General features: G+C 42.5%; 1 protein-coding gene across 1 annotated transcript in view; it reads right to left on the bottom strand.

The window, feature by feature from the left end:
- Positions 1 to 18,603, bottom strand: part of BckdhB (Branched chain keto acid dehydrogenase E1 subunit beta) — a 541,868-nt gene that overhangs the window by 273,109 nt on the left and 250,156 nt on the right. Inside the window, exon 3 of the mRNA XM_068348129.1 lies at positions 14,857 to 15,059. Coding sequence (XP_068204230.1) covers positions 14,857 to 15,059 — 203 coding nt within the window. The remainder of the gene's footprint in view (positions 1 to 14,856; positions 15,060 to 18,603) is intronic.

Genomic DNA, 18,603 nt, shown 5'->3' with positions numbered 1-18,603 from the left:
GTTAATGATCGTATATCAAAGCATTATTTTTGTTTAGTACAGTATAAATAAAAGTTTATTTTTCCCAGTGGATGTTCAAGGTCTTCACACATAGGCTGGCTTTGTTTATCGGCAGTGAATGGCCTAACTTTCGGTAACGAGTCGGCAATATTTAAGATTTTTGTACAGTACGTGGTACTGTATATAAAAACCCCTCTCTCTCTCTCTCTCTATCTCTCTCTCTCTCTCTCTCTCTCTCTCTCTCTCTCTCTCTCTCTCTCTCTCTCTCTCTCTCTCTCTCTTTCTGCGGGTCAAATATAATGTATTTAAAATATCCAAAATCCTTGTAACACACACACACACACTCTCTCTCTCTCTCTCTCTCTCTCTCTCTCTCTCTCTCTCTCTCTCTCTCTCTCTCTCTCCTCTCTCTCTCTCATTCATTTATTTTGAAGTTCTAAGAAAAATTAAGTAAAACAACATTGGTATTAACAAAATCATTATATAATCAAAACTTGGTAAGATAGCGGTTGCTGCAAAAACTAACAAACACAGATGTGTGAATGCATTCATTTCTTTATTATGATAAAAAATGAATGTAAACAAAACCAAGGATTCTGTTTTTTACAGTGCTTGATACAAAATCACCTTTATTTCGTTAATTTTGGATTTTCAATGATACAACAAAAACTCCTCACTTATCCTTCCCCTTAGAGGATTAGACTGGGTAAAGTCTATTGGGGGTGCAGATATCTATGGTTATCTTAGGATACATCCCTGATTATACACGATATCTACGGATGGTCGTTCCGGGGGTTAGAAACACGTGATACCTGACGGTAATTGTCTTGTAATATCACTTTCAGAAATATTATACAGTAGGAAGCAGCTAAATGGAACTTCCATCAGGACGACATGGCCATCTCACCCAAAAATAGATTTTTCTTACGTCAAAATCCCTTTTAAATGATTGATTTTATTCATAACATTTCAATAACATAAAAATACAGTATAGTACATAGAAAGTATTGAAAATGGGTAGTAAACACATTTCAACAGGTAAATTGCTATTTGCCATCCCCTTAATGGAATTATTCCTGTTATGTGTTTCGAAATATGCAATTTCCCATTTATGCAGGGATACAGTGATACCTCTACATACGATCTTAATTCGTTCCAGAAACTGCTTCGTATGTTAAAACGATCGTATGTTGAAGCAAATATTCCAATATGAATACATGGTAATTTATCTATTTCGTTCCTCAGCCTAAAAACCCATAATAAATCCTTAATAAATGGCTACACATAATTACAGAATACATTAATAAAATACCTGTATACTAAATACATATTACAAACCAAAAAAAAGAATAATAATAATGAAATAAAACATAAAAATCGGGTTGTAATGTAACACTTTACCTTAGCGACAGGCCAGCGCAGGTGTAGGGACTTCTACGCATGAGGAGACGGAAGATCAGCAAGGAGGTAGGGACGGTGACTTTGTACGATAACTTACACTACATTTACACTACGTGAACTTTAACTTAACTTAAGCTTATTTTTTTTTCATTTTTATAATTTTATATTTCTTTTTTACATGTTTTCTTTTCTTATTCTTAATTTTCATCACTTTCACTCGATTCGGTCTTCCTTTTCTTTGCTTCACTTTCTTTCTTTTCATCATGATCACTAGACCGTTTTAAAGATTTTTTTAAAGAAACTATCGAGTGAAAGTTGCTTTGTATGGCTTTTGAGGATTTTTCTAAAATGCGTTAAACAAACATCATTGAACTGCGCAACAACACGGCAAACCTGAAGTTTCTGTGGGTGATGCCTGTCGATGAAAACAACCACGTGTTGATGATATGTTTTATTTCAGCCGTACCTAAGATTTCGCCTACCTCCTCGATCTCCTCCGACTCACTCAACTGTGCTTGGAACTCATCATGCTGCATGGCTTGCAACTCCTTGAGTTCCTCGGTGGTGAGCTCTTCGTGATGCTCATCGACAAGTTCGGTGATGTCATCTTCATCCACCTCCAGACCCATGGACTTGCCAAGGGATACAATCTCTTCGACGTCTTCCTCGGCGGCAACCACAGGTTCATTCTCGGGGCCAAAACCTTTGAAATCTCTGGGAGCAACGGCATCAGGCCAAAGCTTCTTCCAAGCTGAATTCAGGGTCCGACGAGTTATTCCCTCCCAAGCCTGATCTATGATCTTTAAGCAGTGCACAATATTAAAGTGGCTCCTCAAAAATTCATGCAAAGTTAAGTTGGTGCTTTGCGTGACATTAAAGCACTGCTTGAATAAGTGCTTGGTGTACAGCTTCTTTAAATTCAAGATGACTTGCTGGTCCATGGGCTGGAGGATAGGGGTGGTATTTGGTGGAAGATACAACACTTTGATGAATTTGTATTCGTCGATGATATCTTCTTCGAGTCCGGGGGGGTGAGCGGGTGCATTGTCCAAACAAAGTAAGCACTTTAAAGGCAAATTCCTCTCCTGAAGATACTTCTTGACAGCAGGGCCAAAAACTACATTTACCCATTCCACAAAGATATGCCTAGTAACCCAAGCCTTAGAATTAGAATGCCATAGAACATGTAGCAGGTCTTTATTATTTCTATGAGCTTTAAATGCCCTAGGGTTTTCGGAATGGTAAACTAACAGGGGCTTAATTTTGCAGTTCCCGCTGGCGTTGGCACAAAGCGCAAGAGTCAACCGATCCTTCATTGGCTTATGTCCAGGCATTTTCTTCTCTTCGGCGGTAATGTACGTTCGACTAGGCATCTTACTCCAAAAGAGACCAGTTTCATCACAGTTGAAAACCTGCTGCTCTACGTAGTCCTTCCTCCGCCACGATGCTTTCGAACTTTTTAACAAAGTGTTTAGCAGCCTTGGTGTCCGAACTCGAAGCTTCTCCATGCCGAACAACTGAATGAATCCCGGTCCGTTTCCTAAATTTCTCGAACCAACCTCGAGACGCCTTGAATTCCTCCATCGTAGGATTGGCTGAACTCTCCCCCGCGTCACCCCCAGAGCCCGCCGCCTTCAAGTCACTGTAGATAGCGCTGGCCTTCTCACAAATGATCGTTTCAGTGATCGTATTGCCAACAATCTTCTTGTCCTTGATCCATATTAACAAAAGGCATTCCATCTCTTCAAGGGTAGGGCTACGACGTTTGGAAATAATTGTGATCCCCTTCGAAGGTTTCACTGCTTTAATGGCTGCCCTCTGTTTTATGATCGTCGAGATCGTAGACATATTCCGGCCATAATGTTTAGCCAGATCGCTAACAAGTACACCTCGCTCATGCTTTTCTATTATTTCCTGCTTTAATTCTAATGAAAGCATAGACTTCCTCTTTTTCTCACCACTGCTACTACTTCCTGAACCGAAACTAAGCTTTTTAGGACCCATGATTACGGAACACAGAAAACAACACATGAAAAGGCAAGATAAAACACTGTTAAAATTGAGCGAATAGAGGACAACCACACGATGAGAGGACTGATCAAGGTGACGCTCGATTGGCGTCCCTCCGATGTGCTGCCGTCTAGCGGCGTCAACAACAAACGACGCTGGACGCTTTCGAGAAAATTCCACGGGTAAGCATATTTTTTACTTTGTATGTTGGAGCAACACTTCGTATGTTGAGACAGCAATTTGGTCGAATTTTACTTCGTATGTTGGAAAATTTGTATCTTAGGACAATCGTATGTAGAGGTTCCACTGTATTGATCAACCAAATTCTTGCATAATTCGGTACACTACTGTACACTGGTCAGTAAGGGTAGTTAGGGTTGTGGTGGCCTTATTGGTAATGTCCTCGGTTGGTGATCGCCTGACTGGGGTTCTAGTCCCGCTCAAACTTGTTAGTTCATTTGGTCACTGCAGCCTCGCCATCCTTTTGAGTTAAGGATGGGGGGGGGGGTTTGGGGGAGCCTATAGGACAATCTTCTGAGTCATCAGCAGGCATTTCTTGGCCTTCCTTGGTCCTAGCTTGGGTGGAGAGGGAGCTTGGGCACCGATCATATGTATATAAGGTCATTCTCTTAGGCATTGTCCTGCTTGATAGGGGAATGTCACTGTCCCTTGCCTCTACCATTTATGAGCGGTCTTTAAACGTTTAAACCGACGACTCCAATGCCTGGCATCACCCATTACCCCCAAATATGGGTGAATTAAAACTGTATCACTAGAACTCTACTATTAACAGACTAAAGTCGGCCATACACGCAGAGGACTGACCGTACGGTTGTCCTTAAGGACTGGAGTGATGCTCCAATCCTGTGAGAAATGCCCACACACTCTACGGATTAGCCTGCTTAGTTCAAGAGGATGGGCACCCAGGATAGGCCCAAATGGTTACGTTTTTGGTACTTAACTAAATTTGGTACGTTACCGGGTATCAAGTACAATTGTTAGCCTACATCTAATTTTGAAAATGCCAAATTTTGGTAATTTTATTTTCTTTATTTTTTATATACAGTAATATAAATCTATGAAATTTTACTTGAAATAATCATATGAAAGCACGTGATAGGCATTCTCCGTCGGCTTCTATGTGGTGGTGATTTGTTTGCTACGGTGTTAATGTGCTTATTTCTCTTGAAGTCATTATTTGTCCCCATTAATCCGAGAGTCTAAGTGTCTCCTGAGTGGAATATACTAAATGAATTTTTAGACCTTTCTGGTGATTATCTCAATGAAGTACTACTACACTTTTAATCAGCCGTATTTTTTAAAAATGATTGCGTTTATATAGGCAGAGAGAATATGTGAGAGAGATATGTATAAGTTAATAGAATTATCAGTAGCTACTTAATTTATCCTCTATCCATATTTTACACCATTTTTTCCTATGAAGATAATTCATAAAAACTAATCAGAACATTTTATTTTTCTCTCGTTTCAGTATCTGTTCATTATCAGAATACAAGATACTATTGCACAAATAAGGCAGAATACTGTGTGGTTTTAAAGATAAAATATACTATGAAAAAAGAGAGGAAATTTAAGGAAATCATAATTTGGTGAATGAAAATGTAAGGGGAAAACCTAAAAATGTTATTTTCATTAGTAAAATAAATTTTTTAATATACTTACCCGATAATCATGTAGCTGTCAACTCCGTTGCCCGACAGAATTCTACGGAAGGGATACGCCAGCGATCGCTATACAAGAGGGGGGTGTACTCACAAGCGCCACCTGTGGCCAGGTACTGCAGTACTTCTTGTTGACACCACCTCAATTTTTCCTCGGTCCACTGGTTCTATGGGGAGGAAGGGTGGGTCAATTAAATCATGATTATCGGGTAAGTATATTCAAAAATTTATTTTACTAATGAAAATAACATTTTTCAATATTAATCTTACCCGATAATCATGTAGCTGATTCACACCCAGGGAGGTGGGTGAAAACCAGTGTACATGTATATCAAGAAGCTAAGTATCCCGTATTTCATATTATCAGTTATTCAAAATAACAATGAAATTATAAGTACCTGGTAAGGAAGTCGACTTGAGCCATTACTCTGCCTTAAATAAGTTCGTCTTCCTTACTGAGCGCAGCGTTCCTCTTAGGAGGCTGAACAACTCTAAGGTGCTGAAGTATCAAGGGCTGCAACCCATACTAAAGGACCTCATCACAACCTTTAACCTCGGCGCTTCTCAAGAAAGAATTGACCACCCGCCAAATCAACAAGGATGTGGAAGGCTTCTTAGCCGACCGTACAACCCATAAAAAGTATTCAAGAGAAAGGTTAAAAGGTTATGGGATTATGGGAATGTAGTGGCTGAGCCCTCGCCTACTACTGCATTCGTTGCTACGAATGGTCCCAGGGTGTAGCAGTACTCGTAAAGAGACTGGACATCTTTGAGATAGAATGATGCGAACACTGACTTGCTTCTCCAATAGGTTGCATCCATAACACTCTGCAGAGAACGGTTCTGTTTGAAGGCCACTGAAGTAGCCACAGCTCCCACTTCATGTGTCCTTACCTTCAGCAAAGCAAGGTCTTCTTCCTTCAGATGAGAATGTGCTTCCCTAATCAGAAGCCTGAATAGTAAGAAACTGAGTTCTTAGACCTTGGAAAAGAAGGTTTCTTGAAAGCACACCATAAGGCTTCTGATTGTCCTCGTAAAGGTTAAGACCTTTTAAGATAGTACCTAAGAGCTCTAACTGGGCAAAGTACTCTCTCCAGTTCATTCCCCACCAAGTTGGACAGGCTTGGGATCTCGAACGACTTAGGCCAAGGACGTGAAGGAAGCTCGTTTAGCAAAAACCGAGCTGCAAGGAACATGTAGCCGTTTCAGATGTGAAAACAATGATCCTGCTGAAGGCGTGGATCTCACTTACTCTTTTAGCTGTTGTCAAGCACACGAGGAAAAGAGTTTTTAATGTGAGGTCCTAAAAAGAGGCTGATTGGAGAGGTTCAAATCTTGATGACATAAGGAACCTTAGGACCACGTCTAGATTCCAGCTTGGAGTGGACAACCGACGTTCCTTTGAGGTCTCAAAAGACCTAGGGAGGTCCTGTAGATCTTTGTTGGTGGAAAGATCCAAGCCTCTGTGGCGGAAAACCGCTGCCAACATACTTCTGTAACCCTTGAGAGTAGGAGCTGAAAGGGATCTTACTTTCCTTAGATGTAACAGGAAGTCAGCAATCTGGGTTACAGTGGTACTGGTTGAGGAAACTGCATTGGTCTTGTACCAGCTACGGAAGACTTCCCCTTGAGACTGATAGATTCTGAGAGTGGATGTTCTCCTTGCTCTGGCAATCGCTCTGGCTGCCTCCTTCGAAAAGCCCCTAGCTCTTGAGAGTCTTTCGAAAGTCTGAAGGCAGTCAGACGAAGAGCGTGGAGGTTTGGGTGTACCTTCTTTACGTGAGGTTGACGTAGAAGGTTCACTCCTAGAGGAAGAGTCCTGGGAATGTCGACCAGCCATTGCAGTACCTCTATGAACCATTCTCTCGCGTGCCAGAGTGGAGCCAACCAACGTCAGCCGTGTCCCTTTGCGAGAGGAGAACTTCTGAAGTACCCTGTTGACAATCTTGAACGGCGGGAATGCATACAGGTCGAGATGGGACCAATCCAGCAGAAAAGCATCCACGTGAACTGCTGCTGGGTCTGGAATCGGAGAACAATACAACAGGAGTCTCTAGGTTATCGAGGTAGCGAACAGATCTATGGTTGGCTGACCCCACAGGGCCCAAAGTCTGCTGCAAACATTCTTGTGAAGGGTCCACTCTGTGGGGATGACCTGACCCTTCCGGCTGAGGTGATCTGCCATGACATTCATACCGCCCTGAATGAACCTCGTTACCAGCGTGAGCTTTCGATCTTTTGACCAGATGAGGAGGTCCCTTGCGATCTAGAACAACTTCCACGAAAGAGTCCCTTCCTGCTTGAAGATATAAGCCAGGGCTGTGGTGTTGTCAGCGTCCACCTCCACCACCTTGTTAAGCTGGAGGGACTTGAAGTTTATCAAGGCCAGAAGAACCGCCAACAACTCCTTGCAAGTGATGTGAAGTGTCCTTTGCTCCTGATTCCATGTTCCCGAGCATTCCTGTCCGTCCAAAGTCGCACCCCAGCCCGTGTCTGATGTGTCCGAGAGGAGACGGCGGTCGGGTTTCTGAACAGCCAGAGGTAGACTTCCTTGAGAAGAAAGCTGTTCTTACACCACGCGAGAGAAGACCTCCTCTCTTCGGAAACAGGAACTGAGACCGTCTCTAGCGTCATGTCCTTTATCCAGTGAGCAGCTAGATGATACTGAAGGGGGGGGGAGGTGGAGTCTCCCTAACACGATGAACAGGGCCAGCGATGAAAGTGTCCCTGTTAGACTCATCCACTACCTGACTGAGCATCGGTTCCTTCTCAGCATGCTCTGGATGCATTCTAGGGCTTGGAAGATCCTTGGGGCCGACGGAAAAGCCCGAAAAGCTCGACTCTGAAGATCCATACCCAGGTAGACAATGGTCTGGGATGGGACGAGCTGAGACTCCTCAAAATTGACCAGGAGGCCCAGTTCCTTGGTCAGATCCATAGTCCATCTGAGAATCTCCAGACAGAGACGACTTGTGGGAGCTCTTAAAAGCCAGTCGTCTGACGGAGCCGGACACAAGATCATGGTACTGCTGCACAGTCTGTGAACTGTCAACCATGGGGAAGCGAGGAAGTACAGTGACAACCCGAAGCTGTCTAGACTGTCTGGGTCGTACAGACAACTCCTTATCGGGTTGCTGAGGTTGCCGCACTGCGTCACAACAAGTCACTTCTGCTGGTTGTTGAACGTCTTCCCAGTGACACACTGACTCCGTAAACAAAAAATTCTCTAACAAGGACTAAGCTTGGACTGCATGTCTTGCAACACAGATCAAGGCCTATGGGAGCAGGTGTGGTAACAGACGGGGTTAGCGACTGAAGTGGAACCATTACCTTCCCTGGAAGCATGTTATGCTTAAATAAAAGTCCATAGGGGGCTACGCAGCTAAAGGCTCCTCTCCAAATGACAGAGTCCTCAAGGGAATATCAGAAGGAGGGAGAAAAGCACTTTCTCATCTACAGGGACCATATCCGAGAAAAGCTAAGTTCTCTCAGTGAGGGTTTCACTGGTGCAAAAGCAGCAGACTAGAAGGCAACGTTATGAAACTGCTTGACAGTCTAGTGAGTTGGCAACAACCAAAGATGTGTGACTGAGAAGCATGCGGTAAGGTATGCAGAGCATGCTGTATGCAGAGCATGCTGTATGCAGAGCATGCTGTATGTAGAGCATGCTGTAAGGTAAGCAGAGCATGTTGCATGGCGTGTAACATTTCTCAGAAATTCCATGACCAGTGCTAGATTGAGTAATATCGCATTACTGTCTATTGAAAGTGCACGTGCCGAGGGAATTGATTTAGACTGTTTTGTTGATGAATTTGATAGCCGGCTAATCGTAGAATTAAGCTGCACTAAATATACGTACTATAATCTACTTCACCTCAGGAAAGGGAAACTCGCCCTGTTGGCAACACTGCATTACTTCATGCATGCTTGCATGGGGTTTTAATATCAACATAAAATTTACATTACATTCATAACTCATGATTCATTTTTGTTTTGAAGATATTTTTGCCATATTTTGCGATTTTGTTAAAAATATATTGCAAGGAAAACATATATATATTTTTTTTTTTTTTTTTTTTATAAGAAATACGAATAACCTCCATTATCATAATGTTTGTGTAGGCATACATGTATATGATTACAAATGCAAGTTATGAAAGTAATGAGGTGTTATTATTGTCATTTGTTATTTCAAAGTTGAATGGGAAGAGGCTCAAGTTGAGGAGAAAGTGGCAGATGCATGCGTTGAGGTGGCTGACTCATAGCATGAGGTTCCTGCCTCAAGAGTTGCGCTTGCCTCAAGGGTTGAGGTGGCTGCGCAGAGAGAGGCTCTTGACTCACGAGTTGAGGTTCTTGAGGTGTGAGCTGCGAGAGTTGAGGTAGCGGCTGCGCAGAACGCAGTTCCTGTCTCACGAGTTGAGGTTCCTGAGGAGCTAGCCTCAAGAGTTGAGGCTCTCGCCTTGAGGAAAGTTGAGGTAGCAGCTGCGAGAGCTGAGGTGGCTGCCTCAAGGATGGTAGAGGTTGTCGTACCTCAAGAGGTTGTTGCCTCGAAGATGGTCTAACTGCAAGAAAATCTTGCCTCAAGGCATAAGACTCCTGCTCCCATTGTTGAGGTTGCCTTAAGGAAGGTTGAGGTTGCTGCACAACGCTGGTAATTGGCAACTCCGAACGCGGTAAGGTAGCTTGAGGAACCTCAACTTCGTACGCCTGGCAGACTGGACTGCGGTGAGGCGGAGCGCTCGCAGGAGAAGGTGTAACCTTCTCAGCCTGAAACTCACGCATTAAGACCGCAAGCTGCGACTGCATGGACTGCAGCAAAGTCATCTTGGGATCAACAGACGATAAGGTCTGTTGAGGCAAAGCCTTAACAGAAGATGAGGTCTGTTGAGGCATCGCCTTACCTCTCTTAGGAGGTGTGCAGTCACCTGATGACTGCGGAGAGTCAGAGCTAACCCAATGACTGCATCCGGGTTGTTGAACTCTAGAGGTCTGGACTTTACGTTTAAGAGGTCTTGAGACCTGAGTCCAGCGTTTTCTCCCCGAAATTTCTTCTGCAGACGAGCAAAATAAGGGCTCAATCGTCTGCGGGTGGGAGTGACGGTCTCTGTAAGACACGCCCGCAACCACCGAGGATACTTCTGTGCGCCGATCAAGGCCTGCCGAACCCTTTTGCCCTTCGACATTGCTTCTCCCCTGGGCTTGGGAGCTTGCAAGAGGTCCCGGACTGGGAGGACGACTGGCACGCACAGAAGTACCCTCACGCACAACACTGACACACTTTGCGCTAATCACTTATCACTTTTGATTTTCTGTTTGCACTTATTTCACTGAACTCGAAACTTTAAGTGGTTTGTACCTGAAACACGCAATTCTATCCTTCCTTAAAAGTTAGTAATTGCGAAAACAGAATTACAATGTAACAGAAAAATCTAATGAAAGATAAATAATTCAGTGGCTGGAAAGAGACTAAACACTAGATCAAATAAACAACGTTTAAAATCTCTCACCGCATAAAGCTTGAGAACAAGAATAAAACTCTAGAAACGTTTACCTTCTTCCCCTAAAGAGACTAGGGAGAAGAGCAAAAACGATAACCACGTTACTCGCTTGAACGAAACGTTTATCCAGCTCTCTCTCCCTCCGTCTCTATCTCTCTCTCTCTCTCTCTCTAGACTTAGAACCTGAGAGAAGAGCCCAATCATATATATCGTTAAAACATATTATTGTTAAAGGAAAAAAACTGAAAAATTTCCCAAATAAAAAGTTCCTTATTAGAATTAAAACCATTAATCTAAGAAAGAATGAACAAAACGCTAGAAACGGTTACTATTACTGCAACGTGACACCGTGAAAATTCTCTCTCTATCGTAACGATAGAGCGCAAGTTGAACGTTCTGAACGTCAACAACTGCAGAGACAATACAAAACGTTAGTTCAACTTTGAAAACAGTACGAGACTATCAAAGAAATTCTTTCAAAAACATTAAAATAGCATAATATGTTAACAGGTAAAACCGAAATGACGGGCTCAATGTTAATTAACTTCGATACCAAGAAAAGACCGCCTACTATTAGGAAAGGTCGAATATAAACAAATATAAAAATTAATTTTAATAAGTTTATAATAAAAGGAAGTTAATCGAAGAGGCCTATAAAAGGCGGAGAGATATAAAATAAATCTAAAACTTTTGTTAAGCAAAATTAAGAAAGAGAGTCTATACTCTCTTAGACACCAACATTTCCGTCTAAGGGAAGGGTCGGCCATTTAAAAGTGAAAGAGAGTTCATACTCTCTTCGTCACCATAATTAATCAAATTAATTCCAAAAGCTAGCTAAGCTAATGATAAAACTTCCTGAATAGCGAAAGCTAAACTCTAGAGCAAATACATCACCAAATCGTGAGCAAAAAACTCCAAAATTATAAGCGTATCCATGAACGTCTTGCCGGAAGCACGACAGAGGAAAAATTGAGGTGGTGTCAACAAGAAGTACTGCAGTACCTGGCCACAGGTGGCGCTTGTGAGTACACCCCCCTCTTGTATAGCGATCGCTGGCGTATCCCTTCCGTAGAATTCTGTCGGGCAACGGAGTTGACAGCTACATGATTATCGGGTAAGATTAATATTGAAAATAAAGAGCAATGAAATGCATATTACAAACTTGTGAAATGCAATCAGTTTATATTTATAATATAAAAAGTGCTCTGATCAAGGGATGAAGTATAGAATACTGTACGTGTCAAAATAGGTAAGTCAACCCCGTCAGCATGCTAGACAGTGCCCACACACGCACGAGACTGGCGAGCCATACTGCCAATCGCGACGGGATTGACCTGTTCAGTCAAACATGCTGACAGGATGAGAGGATAGACTAGTCGCGCAGGTTTGCGCCAATCGCGATCAAATCAGCGCGCCAGTCCTCTGCGTGTATGGCCTGCTTAAGTTTGCACCCAATGGGGTTTGCCAGAGGGTGATGGCGTCTAAATTGGTACACATTGAGATGGCATGTCATCCATCCCACACTGTGCCAAATCCAAAGAAGCAACCATAGTATAATCAAACAAGCCAAAGTCGTCAACAAGTTCATGCCCTAGAGGAAGAGATGGCAGAATAAAAGAAATAACCAAAAAGAAAAGAGGAAGTGCTGACTAATTTAGTTGGATCAACAATTGGGCACTAGGTCCAGTGGGAAAGCAGTTTCCACTGTTCATAAGAGCCCAGCTGCTAATCCCCAAGTTCCCCATCCTTGTCAAGGCTTCAGCATCTGGGGGATCAAACTCTTTTTGAACATTAATTTCATGAACCTTTATTTCAGCTTCAAATTTTTATTGCTCACGTTTTAACTCTGTTTCGCTTCTCCCACGCTCAGCTTCTAACTGTTCACATTTAAACTCGGCTTCTAATAGTTCCCATTTTAACTCTGCTTCTCTTCTCTCACGCTCAGCCTGAGCTTCTAATTCTTTTTCTCTTAAACGAGCTTCTATAATGTTTTTTGAGCTCCACAGCTGGTAAATCTGAACACAGTGATTCCCTATCCATCGTATCTAACACATTCTGAGGTAACACATCGTCTTCAACCAAATGTTGAATTAACACATGTTTAATATCCTTTTTCTTCACTGAAATTTTAACATTAAGCTTAAGATGTTTGCCTAAACTAACTAAGCTTGATTTCTTAGCATCACTTAACATCTCAACTTGTGGATATTCACAAAATTTGTCAAAAAAAACTTGGATACGTTAAACTCTAACGTGTTTGCTGGCAATTTATAAAATTAACAAAGGTTTACTTTATGAACAATCTTTGAATTATAAATAGGATAACAATTCAGATCCTGGAGAAAGGCCCCCAATTCTGTTACGTCCAATTATTGTACATGACGTAGATTATGCACATCTACTCAAAAAGTTTCACCAAACAATAGCAAAACATTAACAGCAAGTGAAAATGATAGCCTGCCTACATAAAATATAACTACTGGTATATTTAAAATTTAATATAAGTATTTACAGCATTATACAAGATCCACCAAATCTTAAGGCCCACCAAACTAATTAATAATACTGTATACATAAATTCATACAAGGATAAAGGTCTTGAATTGACTTCATAAACTTCAATGCAGCGAGAGACAGATAATGTTGCTTAATTTCAGATATAAAAGTTGAAATGCAGAAACACACCTTCTGATGTTGAACAGATGAATTTTTCATCTTCTTTATCATCTTCAAGATATATCGTTGCAAGTTCAGCAACAATTTCCAGGTCAAAGTAGATGCAGCTGAAATGTCTCCACTCGCGAGTAGTGTTCAGTCTGGTCTCTCTCTCTCACTCATCACCTGTCCTTTATATACGCAGGATCAATACTCACGAATGGTTCCTGACGGACTAGAAGCACCCAGGTCTTCTAGCATTACGCAACATGACGTCCCGTCATGCATCCACTCTCGAATCATCCTGTAGAACTCACACCCGTCAAACGGCTGACGTCGAAGTAGAATCTTGAACTCTTGTTCCAGAATACGACGACATTTCAAAATCATATATTGTTTTTATTTTTTCATCAACACAGATGAGCACATTAATAGTTTTATTTTTACATCAAATATGAAAAACAAGCCCTTTTCACAAGTTTTACAATGCAATATACATGAATTTAGTGTACTGTACCTATAACACCTGCTGACAGGAAAGGTGTCCCATGAACAGGAAAATGCTAGACTATGCACTTCATTCACCGGCTGACATTGCAGAAAGAAGGACTGCGGTGTGGTTAGTGCTACTGAAAAGTTGAATTGAAACAATTTATTAAAATTAATTAACTGCAGACCACACACTAGGGAGAACAACCTAACCTGTGGACGGGTAAGGTATTCCCCAAGAGGAACAGGAACTTGTTTCCGACTAAGTACTCCCACTACCAGCTGTCAACGTAGAACGACGAAGGGCAACGTTGTTAGTGAAGAAGAAAAGGACCAAAGTCAAGCTATGGGTAGGCCTCAAGTGGCCTTCCCTCCGAAGAGCTCGTAGGGAGCGAAGCAACATCTATATACGAACGGAGAAGTATCAACACGAGGACAACTCGCTTGCAGCGGAGGCCAGGTGGCTGCACTGGGAGAAGCAGGGGATACCACTAACCTACTGATTATCCGGCGTCTCCTGGGGAAGAGATCGTAAGAGCAGGTTCCTTCGCCCTCGAGAAAACGCCACAGTACCCTGTAACAAAAACAGCAACACTCACACTGTAATGATAAAAGAATGCTGATATATATACTGTATAGATATAAATATTACATGAATGTTCAGATATATAGAAAAACATAAGAATGTAAAAATACAAGAAAAGAGTCAAAAGCCAGTTAAAAGAGTTGGGTGGAGAGAGACGAACATCTACTCTCACCAACCCAAATGTCAGAAGTGACGAGAAAACACAGGTGTGTGTGTGCAAGTGGGGTAGCTGACTACAACCCCCTATCCCCCTAACTATCAGTTGGGGGTTTTTACACCTCGCTAAAAGTCTTATGGCTAGTCTTCCATCTTCACCGAGAGTATATCCCTATAAGGGTTTGTATTTAGTGTCGGAACAATTAATATTTTAGTTCAATCAAGGAAAGTACAGTAACCTAAACTAAAAGAGGGAGTGTGACATTAAACCTTTTAGTGGCAGTTTAGTAATATGGGTTTTTGAAAAGCAGATATGCAGTGTATATAAAATTGCTATGATTCTTAGAAGATCTGTAATACCAATAACAACACAACATACCTGATCAAAGGCTGGGAAAATATAGTCAGCAAACTGCATTTCTGCTATAGCTGTAGCTCCTCCTACTGCAACCCCAATTGCAAAACCAGCAATACCTTGCTCACATAATGGGGTATTGAAGACCCTATCTTTTCCATATCGATCTTGAAGGTCAACAGTACATCGGAAGACACCTCCAAATCCAACATCTTCCCCAAATATGACTGAAATGATAAAATTAAAATGACAAATTTGAAAATAATTTGCTTTTTTATCCAAGTATACAAACCTGTAGATCTTTGCATAGGAGTATTATTTGAGGTGATAGATGAAAATCAGCTGTTAAGCTTTTGCAAGGTATAACTAGCCTCTGCTAGTTAGCAGAGGGGGTAGCAGGGGTAGAACTAGTAAAAAATTGTTACTTTGCAATTGTGGCGGGACTTCTGGGGGAAAGTGAGGGCAGCAGGACCAGTATGTATAAAGAGGTACAGGTTTCTGTAGTTAAACTTGTCATATGTTCCAGCACTATACACAATCCTTACGCTCTTTACATAGCCGACTCACCCAATAGTGGGTGGAAGTCCTACAACCAACTGGCTCAAGACTGTCCCGAAGTGCCGTTCTGTGCTTCGCATGAGCTGTTAAGAGGGCACCCTGACACCTCAAGATCCTAATAGGATGACATGCTGGGAAATCCGTGGTAGCATAAAATTAACTAGAAACGCACTCTGAGAGTGCAGGCCTCCGCCACCGCAGCTTATTTCTCGAAACCAGCTTGCCTTTCCCAGAATCAATTTAGACATTAGGCATATTTGAAGTCAGTGTGACAACCATGTGCAAACTTGGGGTTAAGGTTAGGCTTAATTCGGTCGATCTCTTGCTTGACCCTGACCTAGGACTTTCAAAATTGAATCACTTCCACGTCTCAACAAAACAATTAATCCCTCAAGTTTTCCTAATGTATGAGTAAAGTGGTCGGGAAGTTATTCACAGACAAACGGGCGAAAACATAACCTCCTCCAAACTTCATTGGCAGAGGCAACAATGTGACTTGGCCAGAAAAAAAAGTAAAATTGGAGCAAAGCTCCTCACTTAACCTAGATATTGCCCAACTCTCACTCACTTGGAGAACTGGGACATAACCAATACATACACATACTATCTCAAGTTGAACAAAGGGCATGGTACCCACCTGCATGTAGAGGGGGTCAGTTTGCAAGTTCCTACGATGCTGAGCCCCAAGAGAGGGGGAGAAATGAAAAAGGAAGTGGCCAGTCACTCACACATTCTGCTCTCGACCATCTGCTACTTATCCTACAAGGAAGCTGCGGTGTCAGTTGACCCCGTTTTGCGGAACCACCACCGGACCTAAGGTGAATGTGCCCAGGTTCCTGTGGGTTATGCCGTACAAGTAGTGGGCAGTGAATGTTGTCTTTTTTTTCCACATGTCCGCTTGCAACACCTACATCACAGAAAAATTTTTCTTAACTGCTAGAGATGTGTTGACACCTCTGATGTCATAAGCAGCACGGGAACGACGATCAGAATGAGAGTTGTCTGATGGAGTGGCTCTCTCAATAACCTGCCTGATCCAGGAAAATATAGTTCTTCGAGATCTTCCTCTTGTTTCTCCCCGTGCATAAGAAGAGCCTGCTGATTTGCGGGTGGGCTCTTTTGGTTCAAGTATTTCCTCACTGCCCTCACAGGGCAAAGTACCAGCTAATCAGGATCATTTGTTATGAACCAGAGACTCTCAATCCAGAAAGGCCTAAATTTAGGATCTGCTACAGCCAAATTTTCAGTCTTAACTACAACCTTAGGGATGAAATTGAGCGACACCTGGTCCCCATATTCCTTGAATGGGCGACGTCATAGGACACCATGTAGCTCGCTGACTCTCTCGGCAGAAGCCAAGGCTAGAAGAGGACCGTATTCAGTATCAAGTCTCGATCTGGTGCTTGATGAAGAGGCTTTTAAGGGGCTCCTTTCAATGGACGTAGGAACTTGACTATGTTACAAGGTGGTCTGACTTCTGACTAGGGGTATGTGCACTCAAAATTCCATATGAGAAGAGAGAACTTTGTTGAGAAGGAAATATCAACTACATTCAGCCTGAAGACAAGGCTCAAGGCCAAGCGATAGCCTTCTACCGCCGATACCGAACAAAGTTTTTTTTCCTCCGCTATTGTTGATATAGAAGCACTGAATGAGCAATACCCAGTCCACAACACCAACCACACAAGATAGACCAGTTTGCCTATTATACAGAGGCAGATAATTCCCGGATGTATCCTGTCATTCACTTTCCAACCGGTCTCGAAAAGCCCTTCTTTGCGATCATTTGCTGAATAACTTCCAGGCGCAAAGATGAAGCGATGGGATCGCTTCATGGACTCTCTTCAAGTGTGGTTGTCTGAGTAGATTGGGAAGTGTAGGAAGTCCCCTCAGTACCTCTGTGAACAGATACAGATGGTTGGGAAACCATTCTGTACGATGCCACAAGGGAGCTATCAGGGTCATCGACAGATCTCGAGATGCCCTGACTTTAGGAACCTTCTTACTTGGCAGAAGGGGGGAAACGCATAGAAGTCCCTCCGGGATCTGGTACTAGAGAGCAGTACACCGGAAGCTTCCAGTTTAGGGACGTCACAAAGAGGTCGATTGTTGGTGAACCCCACAAATTTAAAACCTTGTTGGATATCTGTTGTTTTAAGCACCATTTGGAGCCTACTATCCGAGTACTCCAGCTCAGATTGTCCACCAGCATGTTCTTCTTGTCCGGAATGAATTGGGCACGAGCTCTCGCCCTCCTCTGATCCTCCATTGACGATGTCAGGTTCCTACGCGAGGGAGCCCATGAAGGAACATGCCCTTCAGGCCAAAGTTCAGACCATGCTAGAGAAGGAAGTTTTCTAAGAGGTCCTGGAAGGGTTTCCGGGCTTTTACAGTTGCTTATTTCTTGTAAAAAAAAAAAAAAAAAAAAAAAAAAAGGCTTCTGGGGCCTGAAAACCAGTCATAGACTTCTTGACCTTGGACGAGTTCGTCCATCAGAACTTCATCAAGAGGAAGCCAGGTTTTTGCACCTTCCCCACAACAGATGCACCAGGAAAATTGATTTTAAGTGGAACCTCCATCAAATCAGGCAAGGACAGCCTGAGAGAGGTTTGTACTATTGTTAAGAATGGGAGTAGATTGTTTTTTAATATTTTTCTGTTCTTTAAGTATCTATTTTGATGGTCAGCCAGGCTATCAGATCACAGGACTTCATGATATCGTTAGACCTCAAGGATGCGTACTTCCAGATCCTCATTCCTCCATCCAGATTCACGTTAGGAGGAAAGATATACCAATTCATGGTGTTGTATTTCAACCTGTCTACAACATCCCAAGCGTTCATATGGATTTTAACCCTAGTGTCCACCTGGATACACAAGAAGGGCATTCGTCTACTTCGTTATCTAAACAATTGGCTGATTCTGTCTGACAAAAAGGAGTCTCTTCTCAATTGAAACAAGCTTCTTGCATTTTTCCGAAACCTGTCGCCATCTCAAGATACGGTATATCTAGGAATGAGAATCAGGACCGAACTAGGCAAGATCTTTCCTTCTGAGGAAAGAATAGAGAGACTGAGAGAGATAGAACAGATCTTTCTCTCGTGAGACTAGTTGCCAGCACATCAGTGGCAAAGGCTGTTGGGACACCTAGCTTCTTTAAAGATGTTAGTTCCCAATGGACATTTGTGCATCAGATCTCTACAGTGGCAGCTGA

This window comes from Palaemon carinicauda, chromosome 24 (assembly GCF_036898095.1).
Source record: "Palaemon carinicauda isolate YSFRI2023 chromosome 24, ASM3689809v2, whole genome shotgun sequence".
In the NCBI taxonomy this organism is placed as follows: domain Eukaryota; kingdom Metazoa; phylum Arthropoda; class Malacostraca; order Decapoda; family Palaemonidae; genus Palaemon; species Palaemon carinicauda.
The sequence above is the reverse complement of the archived record's forward strand: the minus strand, read 5'-3'. Positions and strand labels throughout refer to the sequence as shown.